Source organism: Capra hircus, chromosome 3 (genome assembly GCF_001704415.2).
Source record: "Capra hircus breed San Clemente chromosome 3, ASM170441v1, whole genome shotgun sequence".
In the NCBI taxonomy this organism is placed as follows: Eukaryota; Metazoa; Chordata; class Mammalia; order Artiodactyla; family Bovidae; genus Capra; species Capra hircus.
Window position 1 is genome coordinate 26,198,811 of NC_030810.1, and position 24,719 is coordinate 26,223,529.

Below are 24,719 nucleotides of genomic sequence, written 5' to 3' on the forward strand. Positions count from 1 at the left end.
GTAAACATTATTGGACTCTCTAGCAGAAATTGTATTTTTGAAAGTAGTACATAAATTTTGCACAGTTAAAATGTTCTTTTCATCTTGATAGCTATAGGTAAGGTTGGCCTTCTTTTTATTCAGTAGACTTCCTGTCATTTTAAAGATCCGCCACCACTCTGAACCTTGGTATTGTGATTTTTCTCAGGTTTTTTTTAATACATTTTTAAAGTTTTCTTGTTATATATTTGTTTTTCAGTCTTTTTCCTCCAGTTTTATTGAGGGTAATTGACATACATCATTGTGTAAATTTAAGGTATACAACACAATGTTGTTTTTTATACTTCTTAATCACTATATTCCATTATTTTAAAATATTTTAATTCATTTATTTATTTATGGCTGCATTGGGTCTTTGTTGCTGTGCAGGCTTTCTCTGGTTGTGGTGAGCCAGGGGGTTGGTCTTTACTGTGGAACATGGACCCTAGGGTGTGGGCTCAGTAGTTGTGGCACTGGGGCTTAGTTGCTCCACAGCACGTGGAATCTTCCCAGACCAGGATTAAAACAGTGTTCTCTGTATTGGCAGATGGATTATTAACCACTGGACCACTAGTGTAGTCCTATTCTATTCTTTTCTTGAACAATAACAAAAATATTTATCAATTTAATTTAATCGCTTAGTAGCTTTAGTTATGTAGTTCAAAGATAAGTATTGAAGATCCCTCTGATACATGGGTTGTCACATGTGACCTTAAGGCATTGGTCACTTAATTTTCTTCTAAAACAACTTGTAGATTTCCTTAGAAACACTTCAGTTGCCAAATTTGGTTAGAAGTCCTCCTGATTCTTGAAATAAAATGAGTATGTTGCCTTGTATTATTTAATTACTTTTCATTTTAAATGCTACAGCTTTTGTGCACACTAATTTTATACTGGGATTAGGAAAATGAGAATTCTGTATTTGTAACACAGTTATCTCTAATATGAAATAACTAGAGAAGAAGGCAGTAGAAGAAGAGGAAGGCAATGGCCACCCACTCCAGTACTCTTGCTTGGAAAATCCCATGGACAGAGGAGCCTGGTTGGCTGCAGTCCATGGGGTTGCTAAGAGTCGGACACGACTGAGCGACTTCACTTTCACTTTTCTGCATTGGAGAAGGAAATGACAACCCACTCCAGTGTTCTTGCCTGGAGAATCCCAGGGATGGGGGAGCCTGGTGGGCTGCCGTCTATGGGGTCACATAGAGTCGGACATGACTGAAATGACTTAGCAGCAGCACCAGCAACACAGTTATCTCTAATGTGAAACTGAGAAAAGGTAGACTCTGGACTGTAGCTAAATTATTAAAAGACAGTGGTAAATCACATTCTCTGTTGCCATTATGATCAAAGTCATCCAAGCTAGGCTCCAGCATTATGTGAACCAAGAACTTCCACATGTTCAACCTGGGTTTACAAAAGGCAGAAGAACCAGAGATAAAATTGCCAACTTTCGCTGGATCATAGATAAAGCAAGGGAATTCCAGAAAAACACCTAAATCTGTTTCGTTGACTACACTAAAGTCTTTGACTGTGTGGATCATAACAAACTGTGGAAAACTCTTAAAGAGATGGGAATACCAGACCATCTTATCTGTCTCCTATGAAACCTGTATGCGGGTCAAGAAGCAACAGTTACAATCCTGTATGGAACAACTGACTGCTTCAGGATTGAGAAAGGAGTACGACAAGGCTGTTTATTGTCACCTGATTTATTGAACTTATATGCAGAGTACACCACGTGAAATGCCAGACTTGATTAGTTATAAACTGGAATCAAGATTGCGGATATCAACAGCCTCAGATAATGTGGATTATACCACTCTAATAGCAGAAAGTGAAAAAGAACTAGAGAACCTCTTGATGAGGGTGAGGGAGGAAAGTGAAAAGGCTGGCTTAAAACTCAATATAGAAAAACTAAGATCATGGCATCTAGTCCCATCATTTCGCAAATAGAAGGGGAAAAGGTGGCAGCAGTGACAGATTTCATTTTCTTGGTCTCTAAAATCTCTGTGGATGGCGACTGCAGCCATGAAATTAGAGGATGATTGCTTCTTGGCAGGAAAGCTGTGACAAACCTAGACAGTGTGCCAAAAAGCAAAGACATCACTTTTCTGACAAAAGTCCATATAGTCAAAGCTATGGTCTTTCCAGTTGTCATGTATGGATGTGAGAATTGGACAAATAAAGAAGGCAGAATGCCAAGGAATTAATGCTTTCAAACTGTGATACTGGAGAAGACTCTTGAGAGTCCCTTGGACAGCAAGGAGATCAAACTGTGAAACTTAAAAGAAATCAACCCTGAATAATCTTTGGAAAGACTGATGCTAAAGCTGAAGCTCCAGTACTTTGGCCTCCTGATGCTAACAGCTGACTCATTGGAAAAGACCCTGATGCTGGGAAAGATTGAATGCAGAAGGAGAAGAGGGTGACAGAGGATGAGATGGCTAGATAGCATCACTGATTCAATGGATATGAACTTGGGCAAACTCCAGGAGATGGTGAGGGACAGGGTAGCCTGGCATGTTACAGTTCGTGGGGTGATGAAGCATCAGACATGACTTAGTGACTGAACAACAGCATTGCCATTATACCAGTCTTAGACACTGAAGTCTATCAAAAATAAAAAACAAACCCAATTTATAATTGGGTCCACTAAATTTATACTAGGATTTAATTTTTATACTACACTGTCAATAATGATAGTGCCTTAGATTTTGAAGCTCTTGACCCCTGATGATGATGATGATGGTGGTGGTGATACAAGATTTGGAGGACACAGATACAATCTGATACTTTGGTATATACTATTAAATGCAAAGTCTTTAATGACCCTATGGCTCTTTCTGTCTTGTTGGGGAGATAATAACACATGAAAAGCACATGAAAGAACTGGTAAGCAAGAATTACATAAATTAATAGTTTATCTCTTATAGGGTCAAATAGTATAATTTATAAACAGATTTAGAGATATAGGCTTTTTTTCCACCTTGACCTGGAGAACTGTTTGATCAGCCAGTATTGAATTAAAGTCCTTTGAGCTTCTCTGGCACAAAATTAACTGCTAGAAAAGCATATATGAAAGGAAAAAAATGTAAAGAGTATTAGTGAAAGTTGTTAGACGCTGACCTTAACCTTGTCCATCTGGCAAAATTAATGTATTTTTATCCATCACTGCTTATGGTTTATTGGTGCTTATCATAGAATTGATGTTTCTTTTCAGACTGTTAGCAGAGGAACTTCATTATTGAGCACCCAATATGTGCCAGGCATTTGGCTAAATACTGAGGCTATGATGAACAAAATCAGATAGATCCTTACCTCTTTACCTCTTATAGTCTAGTGATGAACATAAACATTAGGTAAAGAGTTATGCAAATAGAAAACAGAGCTATGGTTGGCAGGATTGACTGCTTGAGGGGCACAAGGGAAATTTTGGGATAATGGAAATGTTCTATGTCTTAATTGTGGTGGTGGCTGCATTTATGCATGTGTTTATCAGAATACATTGAACTCTGTACATCTAAAAAAGATACATTTAATAATATATAAATTATAACAGTATGTTTGTTTAAAAAATAACTCAAATACATGTAAAATATAGCTGTAATAAGTTTTATAAAGGAGTGTTGCATGGGCTATGAGGACGTAAAAATAGAAAGAATTCACATAGGCAGGAAGGAAATGGTGAGTAGAAGTAAATGAAGTGAAGTATGGGGATTAGTTTCATGAGGACAGTGTAAAAGGCAGAAATAACCACAGGGCCCACGTGCCAAGTCTCTGAGGTTAGAAGATCCATGGCAAATTGAAAGAACTTGAAAAAGGCCATTGTGTGGAGTGCAGAAAATGAGGGAGTAGAAGGTGTAAGACGGAGTTATGGACAGGTAGGGCTAAACCTGGCACACTATTGATGAATACTCAGTTGTATCCTAAGTACAAGGGTAAGCAGTTGAAGTTCTTTAATGGGGCCAGATTGGGAACGCTGGGCTGGAGGAAGCACAAGCTGGAATCAAGGTTGCCGGGAGAAATATCAATAACTTCAGATATGGAGAAGACACCACCCTTATGGCAGAAAGTGAAGAAGAACTAAAGAGCCTCTTGATGAAAGTGAAAGTGGAGAGTGAAAAAGTTGGCTTAAAGCTCAACATTCAGAAAACTAAGATAATGGCATCCGGTCCCCTCACTTCGTGGCAAACAGATGGGGAAACAGTGGCTGACTTTATGTTTTTGGGCTCCAAAATCAGTGCAGATAGTGATTGCAGCCATGAAATTAAAGGATGCTTACTCCTTGGAAGAAAATCTATGATCAACCTAGACAGCATATTAAAAAGCAGAGACATTACTTTGCCGACAAAGGTCCGTCTGTCAAAGCTATGGTTTTTCCAGTAGTCATGTATGGACATGAGAGTTGGACTATAAAGAAAGCTGAGCACCAAAGAATGGATGCTTTTGAACTGTGGCTTTGGAGAAAACTCTCGAGAGTCTGTTGGACTGCAAGGAGGTCCAACCAGTCCATCCTAAAGGAGATCAGTCCTGGGTGTTCATTGGAAGGACTGGTGTTGAAGCTGAAACTCCAATACTTTGGCCACCTCATGCAAAGAGCTGACTCATTTGAAAAGACTCTGATGCTGGGAAAGATTGAGATCAGGAAGAGAAGGGGACGACAGAGGATAAGATGGTTGGATGGCATCACTGACTCAATGGACATGGGTTGGGGTAGACTCCGGGAGTTGGTGATGGACAGAGAGGCCTGGCATGCTGCAGTTCATGGGGTTGCAAAGAGTTGGACACGACCGAGCAACTGAACTGAACTGGGTCGGGCAAGATCAGGTGAGGAGGCAATAACAACTGGTTTTGGAAACCAACTACTGTGGCCTGCAGTGTTAAGAAAGAATTGGAGGAGCTTTAAAAAGCAGGAATACTTTACTAAGGAGATCGGTGCAAGAGGCTAGGATCCATAATTGAGTGGTGGTGATGGAGTTAGGTAGATAGAATTGAGATTGTATTCAGGAGGTAAAAATGGCAGAATGTGGTGATGGATTGAATGTGGAATGGGTAAAGTGTCAAGGACTGCCAGATTTAATTTACTGTCTGGATAGTAGTGATTTTTACTTACTGATATAGGTAGGACTGGAAGAGGATCAGGCTTTTGAGGGAGGGGATGCAGGAAGAAGAGTGTATTTGGTATTGGACATTTTGAAAAAAAATGTACAGAAAACCAATGAGATCTTTACAGTGGATCAGGCATCTATTAAGCCTTTTGTGCAATGTACAAGGTGCTAGTCTTAAGGGCTACCAGTAGAGATATAAAAATTAATTAGCTGCTTAGTGGCACTAGTGGTAAAGAATCTACTTGCCAACACAGGAGACGCCAGAGACATGGGTCTGGAGGATCCCCTAGAGGAAGAAATGGCAACCCATTCCAGTAGTCTTGCCAGGAAAATTCCACGGACAGAGGAGCCTGGTGGGCTACAGTCCATGGAGTTGCAAAGAGTTGGACATGACTGAGCACACATGCCTGTGTGTTTAGGAGTTTAATAAAACTCCTAACTATGCTTAGGAGTTTAATAAAATTACATGTATATAAATAACCATGAACCATGAGAACCCCATGAACAGTATGAAAGGCAAAAAGATAGGATACTGAAAGATGAACTCCCCAGGTTGGTAGGTGCCCAATGTGCTACTGGAGAATAGTGGAAGAATAACTCCAGGAAGAATGAAGAGACGGAGGCAGAGCAAAAACAACACCCATTTGTTGATATGACTGGTATTGGAAGTAAAGTCCTGCACTGTGAAGAACAATACTGCATAGGAACCTGGAATGTTAGGTCCATGAATCAAGGTAAATTGGAAGTGGTCAAACAGGGGATGGCAAGAGTGAACATAGACATTTTAGGAAACAGTGAACTAAAATGGACTGGAATGGGTGAATTTAACTCAGATGACCATTATGTGTACTATTGTGGGCAAGAATCCCTTAGAGGAAATGGAGTAGCCCTCATAGTCAATGAAAGAGTCCGAAATGCAGTACTTGAGTGCAATCTAAAAAACAACAGAATGCTGTTTCCAAGGCAAACCGCTCAATATCACAGTAATCCTAGTCTAATCCCAACCAGTAATGCTGAAGAAGCTGAAGTTAAACAGTTCTGTGAAAACCTATAAGACTTTCTAGAACTAACACCCAAAAAAGATGTCCTTTCCCTTATAGGGAGACTGGAATACAAAAGTAGGAAGTCAAGAGATACTTGGAGTAACAGGCAAATTTGGCCTTGGAGTACAAAGTGAAGCAGGGCAAAGGCTAACAAGAGTTTTGCCAACAGAATGCACTGGTCATAGCAAACACCCTCTTTCAATAACACAAGAGAAGACTCTACACGTGGACATCACCAGATGGTCAACACCAAAATCATATTGATTATATTCTTTGCAGCCAAAATTGGAGAACCTCTATACAGTCAGCAAAACAAGACTGGGAGCTGACTGTGGCTCATGAACACCTTATTGTAAAATTGAGACTTAAAGAAAGTAGGGTAAACCACTAGACCATTCAGGTATGACCTAAATCAAATTGAGATTGATTGAGAAACCTATATGCAGGTCAGGAAGCAACAGTTAGAACTGGACATGGAACAACAGACTGGTTCCAAATACGAAAAGGAGTACGTCAAGGTTGTATATTGTCATCCTGCTTATTTAACTTCTATGCAGAGTACATCATGAGAAACGCTGGGCTAGAAGAAGCACAAGCTGGACTCAAGACTGCAGGGAGAAATATCAATAACCTCAGATATGCAGATGACACCACCCTTATGGCAGAAAGTGAAGAGGAACTAAAAAGCTTCCTGATGAAAGTGAAAGAGGAGAGTGAAAAGTTGGGTTAAAGCTCATCATTCAGAAAACCAAGATCATGGCATCTGGTCCCACCACTTCATGGGAAATAGATGGGGAAACAGTGGAAACAGTGTCAGACTTTATTTTTGGGGGCTCCAAAGTCACTGCAGATGGTGACTGCACCCATGAAATTAAAAGACGCTTTCTCCTTGGAAGGAAAGTTATGACCAACTTAGACAGCATATTGAAAAGCAGAGACGTTACTTTTCCAACAAAGGTCTGTCTAGTCAAGGCTATGGTTTTTCCAGTGGTCATGTATGGATGTGAGAGTTGGACTGTGAAGAAAGCTGAGTGCTGAAGAATTGATGCTTTTGAACTGTGGTGTTGGAGAAGACTCTTGAGAGTCCCTTAGACTGCAAGGAGATCCCACCAGTCCATTCTGAAGGAGATCAGTCTTGGGATTTCTTTGGAAGGAATGATGCTAAAGCTGAAACTCCAATACTTTGGCCACCTCATGCGAAGAGTTGACTCATTGGAAAAGACTCTGATGCTGGGAGGGATTGGGGGCAGGAGGAGAAGAGACAGAGGATGAGATGGCTGGATGGCATCACTGACTCAATGGACGTGAGTCTGCGTGAACTCCGGGAGTTGGTGATGGACAGGGAGGCCTGGCGTGCTGCGATTCATGGGGTCGCGAAGAGTCGGACATGACTGCGCGACTGAACTGAAACTTATACAGTGGAAGTGACAAATAGATTCAAGGGATTAGATGCGATAGAGTGCCTGAAGAACTATGGACGGAGGTGCGTGACATTGTACAGGAGGCAGTGACCAAGACCATCCCCAAGAAAAAGAAAAAGGCAAAAGGCAAATTGGTTGTCTAAGGAGGCCTTACAAATAGCTGAGAAAAGAAGAGAAGCGAAAGGCAAAGGAGAAAAGAAAAGATACACCCATTTGAATGCAGAGTTGCAAAGAATAGCAAGGAGAGATAAGAAAGCCTTCCTCAGTGATCAAGGCAAAGAAATAGAGGAAAACAACAGAATGGGAAAGACTAGAGATCTCTTCAAGAAAGTTAGAGATACCAGGAGAACATTTCATGCAAAGATGGGCTCAATACAGGACAGAAATGGTCTGGACCTAACAGAAGCAGAAGATATTAAGAAGAGGTAGCAAGAATACACAGAAGAACTGTACCAAAAAGATCTTCATGACCCAAATAACCATGATGGTGTGATTACTCACCTAGAGCTAGACATTCTGGAATGCGCGTCAAGTGGGCCTTAGGAAGCATCACTAGGAACAAAGCTTAATGGAGGTGATGGAATTCCAACTGAGCTATTTCAAATCCTAAAAGATGATGCTGTGAAATGCTGCACTCAATATGCCAGCAAATTTGCCAAACTCAGCAGTGGCCACAGGACTGGAAAAGGTCAGTTGTCATTCCAATCCCAAAGAACTGTAGTGAAAGTGAAGTCGCTCAGTCTTGTCCAAAGTATTGGAGTTTCAGCTTCAGCATCAGCCCTTCCAGTGAACACCCAGGACTGATCTCCTTTAGAATGGACTGGTGGGATCTCCTTGCAGGCCAGAGGACTCTCAAGAGTCTTCTCCAACACCACAGTTCAAAACCATCAATTCTTCGGTGCTCAGCTTTCTTCACAGTCCAATTCTCACATCCATATATGACTACTGGAAAAACCGTAGCCCTGACTAGATGGACCTTTGTTGGCAAAGTAATGTCTCTGCTTTTGAATATTCTATCTAGGTTGGTCATAACTTTCCTTCCAAGGAGTAAGCATCTTTTAATTTCATGGCTGCAGTCACCATCTGCAGTGATTTTGGAGCCCCCCAAAATAAAGTTTGACACTGTTTCCACTGCCTCCTCATCTATTTCCCATGAAGTGGTGGGACCAGATGCCATGATCTTAGTTTTCTGAATGTTGCTCAGCCATAAAAAAGAACACATTTGAGTCAGTTCTAATGAGATGGATCAGCTTAGAGCCTATTATACAGAGTCAAGTGAGTCAGAAAGAGAAAGATAAATATCATATTCTAATACATATGTACGGAATCTAGAAAAATTGTACAGAAGAATTTATTTACAAGGCAACTGTGGAAAAACAGACATAGACAATAGACTTACAGGCATGTGGAGAGGGGAAGAGATCCTGAGACCTATGGGAAGAGTATCATGGAAACTTACATTCAGTTCAGTTCAGTCGCTCAGTTGTGTCCGACTCTTTGCGACCCCATGAATCATAGCACGCCAGGCCTCCCTGTCCATCACCATTTCCCGGAGTTCACTCAAACTCACGTCCATCAAGTTGGTGATGCCATCCAGCCATCTTATCCTCTGTCGTCCCCTTCTCCTCCTGCCCCCAATCCCTCCCAGCATCAGAGTCTTTTCCAATGAGTCAACTCTTCGCATGAGGTGGCCAAGGTACTGGAGTTTCAGCTTTAGCATCATTCCTTCCAAAGAAATCCCAGGGCTGATCTCCTTTGGAATGGACTGGTGGGATCTCCTTGCAGTCCAAGGAACTCTCAAGAGTCTTCTCCAACACCACAGCTCAAAAGCATCAATTCTTTGGCACTCAGCTTTCTTCACAGTCCAACTCTCACATCCATACATGACCACTGGAAAAACCATAGCCTTGTCTAGACGGACCTTTGTTGGCAAAGTAATGTCTCTGCTTTTTAATACGCTGTCTAAGTTGGTCATAACTTTCCTTCCAAGGAGAAAGCGTCTTTTAATTTCATGGCTGCAGTCACCATCTGCAGTGACTTTGGAGCCTAGAAAAATAAAGTCTGACACTGTTTCCACTGTTTCCCCATCTATTTCCCATGAAGTGATAGGACCAGATGCCATGATCTTGGTTTTCTGAATGTTGTGCTTTAAGCCAGCTTTTTCACTCTCCTCTTTCATCAGGAGGCTTTTTAGTTCCTCTTCACTTTCTGCCATAAGGGTGGTGTCATCTGCATATCTGAGGTTATTGATATTTCTCCCAGCAATCTTGATTCCAGCTTGTGCTTCTTCCATTACCACATGTAAAATATATTGCCAATGGGAATTTGCTGTATGGCTACGGACACTCAAAGCAGGGGCTCTGTATCAACCTAGAGGGGTAGGAGGGTAGGATGGGGAGGGAGATGGGAGGGTGTGTCAAAGGGAGGGGAAAAATGTAACTTATGGGTGATTCATATTGAAGTTTGAGAGAAAACAGCAAAATTCTGTAAAGCAGTTATCCTTCAATAAAAAAAATCAAAGATTGCTGGGATAAATATCAATAACTTCAGATATGCAGATGATGCCACCCTTACGGCAGAAAGCGAAGTACTAAAGAGCCATATGATGAAAATGAAAGAGGAGAGTAAAAAAGTTGGCTTAAAACAACATCCAGAAAACAAGGATCATGGCATCTGGTCCCATCACTTCATGGCAAACAATGGGGAAACAATGGAGAAACAGTGACAGACTTTATTTTGGGGGCTCCAGAATCACTGCAGATGGTGACTGCAGCCATGAAATTAAGACCCTTACTCCTTGGAAGAAAAGCTATGACTAACCTAGACAGCATATTAAAAAGCAGAGACATTACTTTGCCGACAAATGTCGGTCTAGTCAAAGCTATGGTTTTTGCAGTATTCATGTATGGATGTCAGAGTTGGAATATAAAGAAAGCTGACCACCGAAGAATGGATGCTTTTGAACTGTGGTGTTGGAGAAGATTCTTGAGAGTCCCTTGGACTTCAGGGAGATCAAACCAGTCAATCTTAAAGGAAATCAGTCCTCAACAGTCATTGGAAGGACTGATGCTGAAGCTCCAATACTTTGGCCAACTGATGCGAAGAACTGATTTGCTGGTAAAGACTGATGGCCAGAGGAGAAGGGGACGACAGAGGATGAGATGGTTGGATGGCATCACTGACTCGCTGGACGTGAGTTCGAGTAAGCTCCAGGAGTTGGTGATGGGCAGGGAATCCTGGCGTGCTGCAGTCTATGGAGTCGCAGAATCGGACAGGACTGAGCACTGAAATAACCATAATGAAAAAATAGTAAGAGGAGAAGGCAGTTGTCCTCCAGATCAGTAACTCAGTAATTTATTCGTGTCTGTGATTTCCAGCAGTTTGGATGAGTTTTTGTTCAGGTCCCCTAAGCCCAAGAAGTTATGTCCTTTGGATTCCCAAAGTATTTTCACAAGCCACTACATTCCTTATGGAGCTGTGACACAACAGCAAGCCCATGTTTCCCTGGATTAATAAAACAGGCACCGATGCTTTTGTTTATTGACATAGTATCTTCCTCCTCCCCTCTTCCCCCTCCTCCTCCGCTTCGCGACACAAACAACTTTCCGGAAGTAAGAAAAAGCAGTCATCCAGATGAAATCTGGCTCCACAGCTGCCAAAATGTGGATGTCGAGCTAGACGCGAGTGGGTTTAGGTGTCTGCGTCTGTGACCGGTTCTTTCCCAGTCGCCACCCTACGGGAACCTTCGGGGCCGAAGCCCCGGAGCCTAGCTGAGCTCCCTCGAGCCTCGAGCTCCCTTTCCTGGGGGCAGCAATTGGCGTGGTGGGGCAGCCGCGAGTCCCGAGGAATAGGTCCGGGCGCGGCAGCCGGCCAGAGCCTCGAGGTGAGGGCTGGGGAGCCGGGCGGTCCAGATGCACGGCCGCCACGGCCGGCCCCTCCCGCCTCTCCACCCCAAAATTGGCCTAACCGCCAATCGTCGGCCGCTCACCTCCTTTACCGCAGGTGACCTATGGCCAATCGCCAGGGGTCTCTTTGCCAGGAGTCGTCAGAGTCAGCCAATCGGTGCGGTCCCTCGGTCGGGGCGGGGCAGGGGTAGCGAGTGAGGGGCTGTCCCGCGGGAAAGGCAGAACCTGACGAGACCAACCGCACCGCATCGGTGATACGGCTTAGCGGGCGAAGAGGGTTGCTCGGAAGCAGCCCTCGGCTCCCTCCCCTGGAGGCACAGAGGGCGGGGGCCTTGGCGAATGGCTTTCTTGGTGGCCACTTGCGGAGTGAGTAGACCCGGAGGGTCTGGGAGAGGGGCCGGCTCCCATCCCTGAGTTCCCAGGGACCCTGCTGCTTGCCCAGGCCGTGGGCGCGAGTGTGATTCTCTCCCTGCTTCCATCCCGTCGCCCTCTGGGGTGAGTAGGACGATGTGGCCGTCCGCGCCCTCTCTTCCGTGAGACTCTCCTCACTTCCTCGGCCGAGATGGTTGGAGGCTGAGACTAGGGGCCTTCTGAAACCCGGAGAGGTCATTCGCCTCCAACCAAACCAGTCTGGAGAGAATCGCTTCTCCCTTTTCGATTCATTTTCGTGAAACTCTATCGTCTTTCGGAAGCTATCTCAAGATATTGAACACAAGAGTTAGACTTTCTCTTAATGTGCAAGTTTAATTTTGACCAGTTGCCCAATAATAGAATTTCCTGTTGCTGGCCGGAGATTTTCTGTTGTTTTATTTTTGGCTGTGTTCTTGCCTTGGCCAATATTTGTGTGTGTAATAATTATGGGTGCTGTTATTTGTGAGTATGTGTGTGTTGGGAAGGGGAGGTGGTTTTATGTTTTAGGGTTAGTTTGTGGAAAAATAGTGAAAACTTTGGAATAGTTTTATCGGGTTCATGTAAAAACTGGAGGGAAAAGTTTAGGTTCTCAGTAAGCTTGGTTATGGAAAGTTGACTGTAAGCAATGGACTAGGAAGCATGTATGAATCATGCATTTGTTACATCATTCCTACTATATGTAAGTGTTTTTGATATGAAAGTAAGAGATATATTAAGAAAATGTGTTTGCCAATTTGAAGTAACATTTGGCTTTGTTTATTAAACTGTGTAATTTTCGCTGTATTCAGGAAATCAAAAACAAATCAAGGAATTATTTCTCCTAGTATTGAGTTAAGAAGGTGGGAGAGATCTTAGAATAGTAGTGGCAGTTTTAAGAATTCTTGTAGTGAACTCTAAGTTGGGAATTCTCATCCACCGTGAATCATCTCTCAGAACATTTCCTTTATTGAACTGAGTTTGTGATACAGCCCTTTAATAAATAATGTTAACATCTTTCATTTTTAATTAAATTTTTTAAAAATTTCACTTTTTATGTACCTCAGCACCTTAAAATACCATGTTACCTTTCCTATTCTAGGAAAGATAAAAACCACCAAAAATCAGACTTTCAGTCTGGAGAGCTTACCTGGGAAATTAGAAAGATAACAGAGAACCTGGATCTATTTTCAAAATGTTCTGAGTTTGATTTTTACAAAAATGACATTTTACTTGAAGTACCCCTCAATAAACACTAGGTTGCAATGACTGTTGGTCACATTCATTTTGATATTTCCAAAGTCTTAGGTGGTGGTCTTTTTTCCTTTAGTGTGGAAAGATTGGTAATAATCTAACCACTGAGCCATCCCCAGTTGATGAGTTTGGTTCATGGCCGTAAAGAGCATTGTGATACAACCATATTCTGCTGATTGGAAAATCAGGCAGTTGCATAGTTTGCAGTTTCTTGCTTGAGAAAGAGGATATCAGGCTTTTATTTTAAAAAGGAAATTCTGAGATGTCCCCTGCGATATGTTGAGTTCTGTCAGTATCTGAGAACTGATGTTTATTGGGATTCTATAGAAAAAGACAGTTTTTAATGGATACTGTAATGTACTTGGCCTAAGATTATATTTGTACTAAAGCTTCTCTTGTCGCTCAGTTGGTAAACAATCTGCCTAGAATTCAGGAGACACAGGTTTGATTCCTGGGTCAGGAAGGTCCCTTGGAGAAGGAAATGGCAACCCACTCCAGTATCCTTGCCTGGAGAATCCATGGACAGAGGAGCCTGGCAGGCCACAGTCCATGGGATAGGAAGAGTTGGACATGACTTAGTGACTAAACCACCACGAGATTATATTTAGGAAGATTTTCCAGTAGATGTGTAAGTAAAGATTATGTTTGAAAGAATAATTCTTAGGTTGAAAATGTGCTTAAGCCAAGTACCTCTCCCTAAATATTTTAGTTAATTGAAGTTCCACCACACACAGGCAATTAGTCATTTAAAGCCATTTTCCATCTCCCTTATTTTCCATGTCCAGTTACCAGGTCCTGTTTAATTTGCTTTAGAAATAGCTCTTGGGTTTATACTTTTTTTTTTTTCCTCCCACATAACAGTGTTTTAATTCAGGCCCTCGTCATCTCTCACCTAAACTTTCACAAAACTTAACTAGTCTCCCTGTCACTAGACTCCCGCTACCCATATTATTTTCCACAGTTAGATCCCACTGAGTCACAGCTGTGCTTAAAAGTCTGTTTTGCCTCCCCCTTGCCCAAGCCCAGCTGCTGAGAATGTTCTTTAAGGCCCTTCAGAACCTGGTGAATTATCACTCTTGGTGTGGACTTAGCTGCAGGCATCCTACCCAGGGCATCTACTATAGCTTATGAACTCTTACTTGTTTGGAACATGACAAAGCCTCTCATAGCTCTTTGCACAATCACTGCCTTTCCCTCTTGATTAAAATTACAGTTGCTTAGAATTCAATCCAGTGCTATATCGCTACTTCTTTTGACATACAGTTTTTGTGTTACTTTTTCTTTGATGTCTTCCTTCCTTCAGGCAAAGCAAGCTAGGATTACTGTTGTCCTTCATGTGTTACTACAGCGCTTTGTTCATACCTCTATGCTATAGATTTTTGTGCACATATCTGGTTCTTGGATTAGACTCTAACCTTCTTTATTTCTGTAGGGCCTTTGTCCCTAGTCTAGTGCTTGGCACATGATCAAAATACTTGACTTAATCATGTTGTTAAGTGTACAAACCTTTGACTCATTGTACTGAAGCTTGGTTTATCCATGTGAGTTAGAAAACTATTCCAAGTCACCAAGCTCCCTAATTGCTGCCACACCTGAGAGAGAGGACTGCAGAAAACGTTAGAAACAATGTTACAAATGGTGAGTGGATTTCCAGACAAAGGCCTACCCTTCCAAACTATGTGGCCTCTAATAGAGTTGAAACAATACTAATAGTGGTACCAGTACATGTTGGTTCTGTTGGTTCTGTAGTAGTTAGTATCATAGGAAGAAGAGCATGTTGCTGGCTAGAGAAGTCAGGGAGACTGCTTGGAAAGGCTGAAATCTGATCTCATTCCAGAAGATTAGGTATTTGCCTTTTTATCTGTATTGTCCTTAAAGATGTCCTTTGAAGACATTGATAGCACCTGGCACATAACAGATCATCAGTGAATATTTATATTGCAAAGGAATGTTAATGGTTGCTGTGTGTGTTTTTGAGGGTGGGGGAGTTATTAATACTATAGGAGTTCATTTATTTCTAGAAACACCTTCAAGAACTTTGCTTCTTTGCTGTATTGACAGAGCAGCTAATTTTGTTTTTTTCTGAAATGTGCCATTTCAACCAAGGTATTCTGCTTACTCGGTTGTTTCTTTGCATTCTCTGCATTCCAGAGCATGTTTTTTAATCTGGTTACATTAATCTTCCTCACTCAGTTTCAAGGTTACACTAAATTTTTGCTTGTGTTTTGACTTTTTTTTTTGAATCCTACAGTAGAGGACCCAACTGCAGTTAGAACGTTTAAGTTCTTATTGTCTTTGTTTAAATGAAGTTAACTTTTTTTTTTAAGCGAGTAAATGGACCCTCGGTTTTCTCAATATGGTGAGCTGTTCACTCACCTGATGAATATGGTTATTTACTTGAAGATACTGGCTTCACAGACTCTTAGAACTGGAAAGGGTCTTAAAGTTTTAATTCAGTCTCTATATATTTACAAAATGAAGAAAACAGTTTCAGAGAAGCCAGGTGACTTGCCCAAGGTTACGCAGGTAGAGACTAGACTAATAGGACTACCATCTATGGTTTTTGCTTTTCTGTTAGCTCTAGAGAGAACTGGGCTGCTGCTCTGATGCTTGTATTCATTCGTTGCTCACCTCAATCTCCTAAGTCCCAGTAATTTTTCCAATTCAGACACTGATTTTGGTTTCCTTTCAGTTCAGCATCTGCATCAGAAAAATATGTTACATACTTCTCCAAGAGAATATTGTTCGTTATTTCACCTCCTTGTGCTTTTCAGCCTCACTTGCTCCTAAGTCTGGAAAGATGGCTTTTCTGGTTACTCTCCATTTTCCTGCAAATTCATTCTCTTTGCCTCTCTCTGTGCCCCAGGAGGCTGACCTTCACAGCCTGTGTTACCTAGAGTCCTTTTTACCTTCTGACTTCCCGTAGGGTTTAGCCAGTGGAAGGACAGAAGATGGAAGGAAAAAAGAACCTCTGGGGGTATTTATTCCTCTTGTCCTCTCTCTGCTTTGATGAACTTGTAGCAGTGGCTGTGTCCTACAGCTGGTGTCCCTTGAGCCTGCTCGGAGTTACATTGTTTCCCTCCTTGTTCCTTCAGTCTTGGCGGGTGGTGAAGGCTTCCTGCTGTTCCTGATTCCTAGCATCCCTTGCTAGTTTACTTAACCCTGCCCTCCTTTCTCTCCTAAAGAAAAGTTCAAGCACCCCATCTATTTATGTTTCCCACCCTTGCTCACTGCTGTTAATAATTTCCCCCTCCTCATCTTGGTCCAAATCAAAATGCTACCTCTGTGACACTTTTCTGATCCCCTTAACTTTCTCTTTTGAATTTCTTAGTACCTTTCTCATAAAGTTTATCGTGCTTGAAGCAGTTATTTGTAGACAGATGTTTATCTCCTACTACAGATTTGAAACTGTTAGGTGTTGCAGAGCCATTATTTGTAGTTAGATGTTTATCTCCTACTACAGATTTCAAGCTCTATCTGCTTCATCCTGGCATGTCCAGAGCATCCAGCACAGTGTCATACTCATAAACATCCAGTGAATAAATCATTATTGTAATGCGGAATTCCAAACCCAGAGTAGTATGTATGAAACTGTGCTCATGAGACTTGGCATGAGAGAATGAAGTTTTAGAAGTTTGTTTTAGTTGTTATCATCTGGTCTTGCTTCTTGAACTGCCTAGGTGGTGTCTTTCCTATCTAATTTCTCTTAGCTTAAAAACTGTCAGTTATTCTTAAAAGTTGTCAGCATCCATACTTATAATAAATTGTTTAGAATAGTTAGATGTTATTTGTGATTTTTTTCATGAGTACTCTGATTTATAATCTGCAAGAACTTCTTTGATTGCTTTTTATGTTTAAATCCTAACAGGTTGACACTTTTCAGAATTCCTTAATTTACAAAAATTTTATTGAGTACTTGCTACAAACCAAGCACTAGCCTGGGGGATATAGTGGAGGATAAAAAGAGTCTTGTCCTGTCAGAGTCTATTCTGGTCATATTTTAGACCTTTTTGATTGATTTCTGACAACAGGGTAATCAGGGTAATTTTGTATTGCACTTTTAACAGCCTTAGTAAAAACAACTTATTTCCTTCTGTTTGATGTTCACTGGCAGCTAAATCAGATATAAAAAAACTGCTTCGGCATATGTAATTTTAAAGGAATAATCACCAAACCAGTTACAGAATCTATTGTTTCCAATTCAGGGTAATTTTCGTTCTATTTTGTTTGCTTGTTTTGTGTGAGAGATAAGCCATTTAGTACTGATTGTCTGTTGGCCTGACTAGTTTATCATTTAACTTCCTGTAGTGGTTTTATTTCAGTTTGTTGTATTTTGCTATACAGAGAGATCAGTTTTGTTAAAGGAATATATTAGATTTTGTATAAACATTTCATAATCAAATTTCAACAAGTATTATGAATGATTATGAGACTTCCGTAGTTATTTGAAAACTTGAACTACTAAAGCATTCAGTTTTAAGAATTCATGTATTCAATGTGAATTTTTCTTCATTATATGTAGAGCAGATTTCCAGGAGACTTTGTTAAACTTCCATTTTTGGTGGACCCTTGAAAATCATGAGAATTTGCTTTCCAAAATTCTGTGAAGCTCAGTGATAGGCAGTCATATGAGGTTGGAAAGGGGAAGAATGTATTTTTTGCATCCCATCCTAGTAAGCAATTCAGAGCTTATTTAAGATCCTGGAATGACTTAACCTATGACTTTTAATTTTCAGAAAGATATTGTCAGTAGCCTGACCAGCGATTAATGTGTGAAAAATAGTGTGGATTTATATAGTAGATATTTTCGTTTTTTATGAGTTTACTTCTTTAGTGTTGACTCATGATCATGGAATTGGCAGGAAGGATGTGGGGAAAAAATTAGGTATTCTGCTTTGTTTTACTGGCCATTTTTCTTCTTAGCATGTGTGTGCGTGCATGGGGGCTAGTTTATACTTTACCTGTAAATAATGTTATAAATTTGTTATGCTTTATTTTATTTTGCTTGAAAAGATGTATCTGAGCAGCTTTAGTGTTACCAAGTTTACTCTCTCAAGAAATTTTAGGGTTTGATAATTTTAAAATAATAATGCTGATGATTTTGCAAGCTAAAAGTTATAAAATTTTTGAAACATATTTATAACCTGTACAGTTTCTGAATACTTTTTACATAAAGTTTTTGAATTTAAATACTTTTTAAAAATCAGGCATCATGAATGTATAAAGTAAAAATTAAGAAGTCTTTGTCTCAGATGCGCCTCTTTCTCAATCTCACTTCATAGGTGTAACATCTGCTTCTTGTGTGTTTTATTTCAGACCTGTGTATATGTGAGAATAAAATAACTTTTCAAAAATATAACATCTTATTATTCATGTCTTTGTCTAGAATAAGGTAATCACTCAGCCAGTATTAATTGGCCTGAATTTTGATGTCTATTTTTATAATTTGCTTTCTACGTTCAGAAGCTGTAAACCCATATTTCATTTAAAAAATTTTTTAAAGTAATTTGCTGCATTCTGAAATCTTGAGGCAATCTGTATGCCTCCCAGACATTTATATCTCTATAATGCTAGTTACAACCTTTGTAGAGAGGGAGAACATATAATTTATTGTCCCAACTGGAGCACTTGGAGAGTGAGGGAGGCTGCTGATAATTTTGTTCAGTCAACAAGCATAAAAAGAGACTCTTCCAGACAAACTGGGATAGTGGTCACCCTGTTTATAAACTCCAGGTTTTTGTGTGTTCTGTTTCCTTTGGCAGTAAGTTTTCATATGACTTTATTGAATAAATTGAGAGAGTCATTTGGAAAGATAAGGTATCAGTGATTTAAATAGAGGAAAATGGTACAAACCCAAACCTTTCTTGTGCAGTTGTTTGAGTAATCAAATCACTTTATGCAATCAGTATTAGTATTTTGTTCTGTAAGTCAAAATGTTACACAACAGTGGTGGTATTAGATGAAGAGAGATCATGAAGAGTAAGCAGTTGTGCTAAGAGTCACGATAAAGCTAAGGAATTTTGCCAAAGGTGTATGTACCTGATTCCTATTTGACAAAGCAGCTCTTTTCTGTCCCAAATATATGAGCAATTTAGATTTGTTGTTGTGTTTGTTTTAAGAAAAGTTATTTTCTTTATAAATTAAAAGGTGATTTTATTTTTCAAAGAACTAATATATTTTCAAAATCTTTTTATTTTATGGAAAAGAGGGATTCTTTATATTGTTTGACTCTTTGTTACCAAGGTAATAATTGAGCACAATTTACCTTTTGTGGTTCAGGCTTAATACCTGATACTTTTCTGAACATCTCATGTGGAATTTTGTTTCTGATCTGTTTTCCAAGACCGTATTTTAGCACTGGTTTTGTCTATTTCTCATACTTTTTAAATTACTATTATCTGTTTTCTTCACAGTTCATCAGCTTATGTTTATATTTCTCTTTTTCAAGGAATGTTAAATACAGTTTAAGTTATGCTTGTATCCTTTTCTCGATTATACTTCTCTATTAGAGTTGCATATGTTTTGTGCATGACCTAGTTGTTAATTTATTTCGTTTTTAATCCGTCAAATATTCATTGAGAAACTTTTCTGTATGATAGGCCTAGTTTAGGGTCTGGGAAACAGTGCTGAATCCTGGTTATTTTCGGCTCCACATTATGAAGAAGAAATAGAACACCAACTATTTTGTTACTTTATGTATATTCTTTCATCTCTCCAACAACCTTGAGAGGTTTATTTTTGTGTCCTTCCCTGGTAAGAAAATGGAGGTAGAGAAAGTAACTTAGCCAGATCGTGTAGGTAATTAGGGAATTCCAGATTCAGGATTTTAAAACTAGATAAGTCTGACTTTAAAGCTTGTGTTCATTTTGGGTACACTAGGCTCCTGCAGACATTTTTAGATTAAATTTTAGTCTAATATGCTATGAATCCTTTTCAAATATCATTGTGATTTAATAGAAAAACGTAATGGGTTTGAAATCAAAGAACTGGGTTGAAATCTGAATTTAAAAACCCATCTGGATGATTTGGGCAAGCACTTATAAAATAGGGTTAGTATCTATCTATTTTACTATGTTATAGTAGTGAAACAAGAAATGACGTACAGTAAAATATCTAGCCGGAAGATCTAGCACTCTGAAAAGACTTACTGTACTGTGCATCCCTGGTGAATCTGTGGGGCTAGTACTGTTTGTTTAAAACTATGGAAAAAGGCTTCACCGTTCAGGGCATTCTTGGGGCACCGAGCAGTTGTTGATAAAATAGCTATAACTATCATGTTGATAAAAGAGAACCTAATTTGGAATCTTAGACTATCAGAACATTGACTTAGATGGAAAATGCTGTTCTAAAGTTACATTGGAGGAAAGAATTTAATAATAGGCTCAATTTTATGGATATTTTTGAATTGGAAATCTTTACTCCAAACAAATTGGTATATGAGTATTTTTTAGGGCTAAAAATTCATACTCTCAGAACTTCTCTATACCTCTAAATTCTGTTTTCCTTTAGCTGAAGAGGGTAAACCACAGAAATGGCAGATTATAAATGTTTCCAAATTTTTAATTAACCAAGGAAGGCACCGGTTAGTATACCCCACATGAAATCTTGGTCTTACTAATATTTCTGGTTTCTCTAATATACTTTTTTCATTATTAAAGCAACTTTTGAGTAACTTGGTAAGGAAACAAAGCGGTGTCATTTTTCCAAAAACTTAATTTGTTAATTTCTAAGGAACAGAAAAGCCATTAAAAATTTTGGCATAATTTTAAAATTTATTTATTTTTTAACTTGCCACTTGCTACTCATTTACCTATTGATACTTTTCCTCTATACGGTTACAGATTTTTCTCTTATTATTCCTTTAATTAATTACTCATGTCACACGCACAGCATAGTAACTTTCTATTCTCTCTTTTCCTTACCTTTTTGGAAGATCAGTACCACACTTGCTTTTTTCCAGTCTTCTGGTATCTCTCCAGTTCTTGAATTTTCAAAAATAATTGTAAGTGATTCAATTGTAAGTATGCCCTATACTTCTTTCATTTGGCTGAAAGCGTATCTGTGGTGCATGTCATCTCAAATTGCTAACTGTGAACATAAACTTTCCAAATACTCATATTTAATCAAAACAACATTTCTGCAAAGTTTTTATTATTTTATTTAAGGACTGTTATGCTGATTTTCCTTTAAAAATCACCTTTTGTCTGGATTTATGCCATTTGTTTTTCATTAGGTGTCTTGTTTTCTTTGGTGTTTTTCCTTTGTTAAATTTTTAAGCTGTTATTCCCTTTTACAGTTCTGCTACTGATCACTTATTTTGTTTTCTTGTTACTCTGAACTTTCCTATGAGACTCACATGGAATAATTTTGGTGTTTCTCGTTTCACAACATATTATATAAGAGAAAGCACTGAGCATAAAGTACTTAGTCCTTTAAGTTTTTGCTCTGAAATAAGATTTGATATGAAAATAATTACTCATTTGTGAATTTATTTTTATAGTGTCATTCAGTCATAGCCCTTCCTGTTCTGCATTATTCTTCTCAGTTCCTTAAATTACTCATAACTTTCTTATTTCCTGATTCTGACCTCAAGAAGACCTTAAACCACCTTTTCCCACCTTTACCTCCACTATTCATTACTCTTCCTCTATCGGCAGGAATTACTTTAAAAGCTTTTACTCTTTGCCTCAAAAATTGCCTCTTGTACTATTTTACTAAGTGTCTCTCCAAAGCAGCTACATAAGAAGTACAATTCCTGTGTACTTCAGAAAGTATTAAAGCCATCATTTATAATACTCTTCTTTCTAATGGCATTGAAGTATTCAGTTATGTATAAAGTACAATGTTTAATGTCCCTATTAGAGTTATTAATAGAAATTTAATTTAATTTTGCTGACGTGTTAGAAGTACCTTATGAGTAAAGTGATAATGTTCAACATAAATATTAGAAAGATAGTAGGGAGGTACTTACATACAGTTTTGAGGCAGTTTAACATTCTTCTGTCATTTTAGATATTATTTTTGGAATTCCCCTTAAATTGGGCCAGATGTCTGCCTTTTTATATATGTATTTTTAATCTGGACACGTAGATCTTGGTTGATAGAGAATTATGTGTTACTGTTAACTTTATACATGTACTTTAGCTTTCTTTAATTAGCAAGTTACTCTTGAAGACTAGGGACTTTTATTTTTTAACCACATTTGCCACATAAGTGGGTTTTTTTTCTTTACATAGATTATTTTATGGTTAGATTTAGGTATAATTTCTATTGAGTTTCTTCTAGCTTAGCTTATTTTATATTACAAACCATCTTGTCTCTATTTCTGTATAATAGTTTTATTTTAAACTTTAAATGAATTCATACAGAAATCATCTTTAGAACTATAGCTCATCAATGTGGTAAATTAAGGAGCAACCATCTCTTTTGGTCCTGACTGCCAAAAATGCAGTATAACCACTTACTACTGAAGGAAAAAAGAGAAGGAAAGAAAGACAAGAAAGGACTGAGGGAGTAGAAGGAGAAAGAAAATGCAAGGCAGGGGAGATGTAGGAAGCCGTGTGTGGAGAAGACTGGCATCATGGCATCAGCATTGCCGGAAGCTGCCATCAGTGCAACCACGATTGCTCAGCAGTGAACTAGCCTGGAGTTGGGGGGTGGAGCGGCACAGTGCTGAATGAACGGTAGTTTCTGCCCTAGTGGAGTTTATAATCCTTCAGGGAAATCAGTCAAGTAAATATTTAGATATGATAAAATATTATAAGTGTTAGATTAAAAGGCAAGTACAGAGTCTGTTTAAGTCCCAACCTGCTTGTTCCCAAGAGCTAAGATGTCACTGTAGGAAGTATGAAGTCATAGAGTTTTAAATGGTCTGCCTGTTCTGAGTTCTATTCAAAAGAAGACAGACCACTCTCGACATGGTAAAGGACTATATTCTATTTTTATGACCTTTTTAAAAACACAAGTCCATTAAAAAGGATATGAATAAGTGTAATACCTTATATTTTAAATGTTGAATGAAAAGAGGAATAAAGGGATTTTATGAAATCATTTATGTTAGAAGGTAATAAGTTCCTTTTCTCTTAAGATACTCAGACTAGACGACTTTTAAGAACATTATAAAAGTAACTGCTGTTGAGTGGGAGGTCAGACGACATGGCTTTAATTCTGTGTCCTGAATCACAGTATGTAGTGAAAACATATATTTTCCTCTAGCACATTATTCTTAAAAGATTTGAGAAAACAGCTTAATTACTAGCAATTGCTTGTCCACATTATTAAATCAATGTGTACATGTTATTTTATTGATTGCAGATGGGAAACTATATATGTAGATTTTATTTTAAGGTATACCAAAGATTTATGAATGTACTGTGCAAGAGCGTTTAGGCCAGTTCTGGGATTTTAAACTAATAACTATTGTTACACACTTCCCATTATACAGCACATAGAGAAAAGTGGATTGTTGAGTAGATCTTTGACTCGGATATTACAATGTCGGGGGTTTTAAGGGTAAAGGAATGTTGTGGAAGACTGTCTAGGGAGAGGCAGGTCTGAGAAAAGAGCCACAGTGAGGTTCGCATGATTATATTAATAGTAAAATCAGAGAGTTGTTTTTAAGACTTAATTTAGGTAGCTTTCAGATCATAGTAATTTAAATCTGAGTTTTTCCATTTATTTATTGGGGGATTTTTAATCAAATAGTGATATGTCTAGAAGATTATGTTAATTAGATTTTTTAAATATTTAGCAAGAATAATGTATTTAACTGATTTTAATGAGGTTCTATAGTTAAGTTATTGATAGTTATATTGCTTTTGAAACAAGAAGTAAGCCAAGCAGTCCTTCCTATTTTCCTGTGGTGTAGTTACATTGAAAGGAATCACTCTCTACTTTCTCAGTACAATACTGTAGTATCTCTGGAATGTGACGGATTTATCCTTTCTTTCCCACATCTTTTATTATCATATTCTACATAGGAAGGAAGTGTTTCTTAAACAGTGTCTTTGGGGTTATCTTTAAAAATTAAGGTGTTTACAATTTTATAAATATATCTGGATTTTACATACATTGCTTATTATTTTTCTTTCTTAAACTCTGTTTTTACATGACATCTCTTATTTTCAGTACTCATTTCAAATAGTTGCTTAGTGTGTATGTAAAAAAAAAAGGCAGTTTTTGTTGCCTTTGAATTTGAAAAAGAAAATGAATTACAAGATTAGTTGTTTTTCCCATGATCTTAATAAGAGTTAGGTTTTTAATGCTTTGTTTACGAATTTAAATTTTAGTTTGGGAAGAACAGCAGTAGTAACAGTAGTTATTGATAGTAATTATAGTCTTTAGTAGATGTCATGGCTGCCACATTAATAATAGTAGGAGGAGGAGCCTATATTTGGCAGGTAAGAAAATAGCTTAGAGAAACACAGTATCTTGTTAGTGGCTGAGCTGTAACTAGAAACCAGGTTTGCCAACCCATTGTTGTTTCCATAATGCTATACTGTGTCAATCTGATGTTTGAGATCATGGCGGAGAAAATGCTTTGCTAATGACAGTGTTAGGCAATGATGCGATGAGGTGTTG

General features: G+C 38.8%; 1 protein-coding gene across 9 annotated transcripts in view; it reads left to right on the forward strand.

The window, feature by feature from the left end:
- OSBPL9 (oxysterol binding protein like 9) overlaps window positions 1-24,719 on the forward strand; it is a 168,671-nt gene that overhangs the window by 100,953 nt on the left and 42,999 nt on the right. For 2 of the 9 annotated variants that reach the window (XM_005678429.3, XM_018044063.1), the window contains exon 5: window positions 21,073-21,141. The exons of 3 other annotated variants lie outside the window; for them this stretch is intronic. In XM_005678429.3, coding sequence (XP_005678486.1) covers window positions 21,073-21,141 — 69 coding nt within the window. Of the gene's footprint in view, window positions 1-11,656; window positions 11,994-21,072; window positions 21,142-24,719 lie in introns of those variants that run through there. 4 more of the 9 variants (XM_018044077.1, XM_013962836.2, XM_005678433.3 and 1 more) reach the window with 3 other exon arrangements.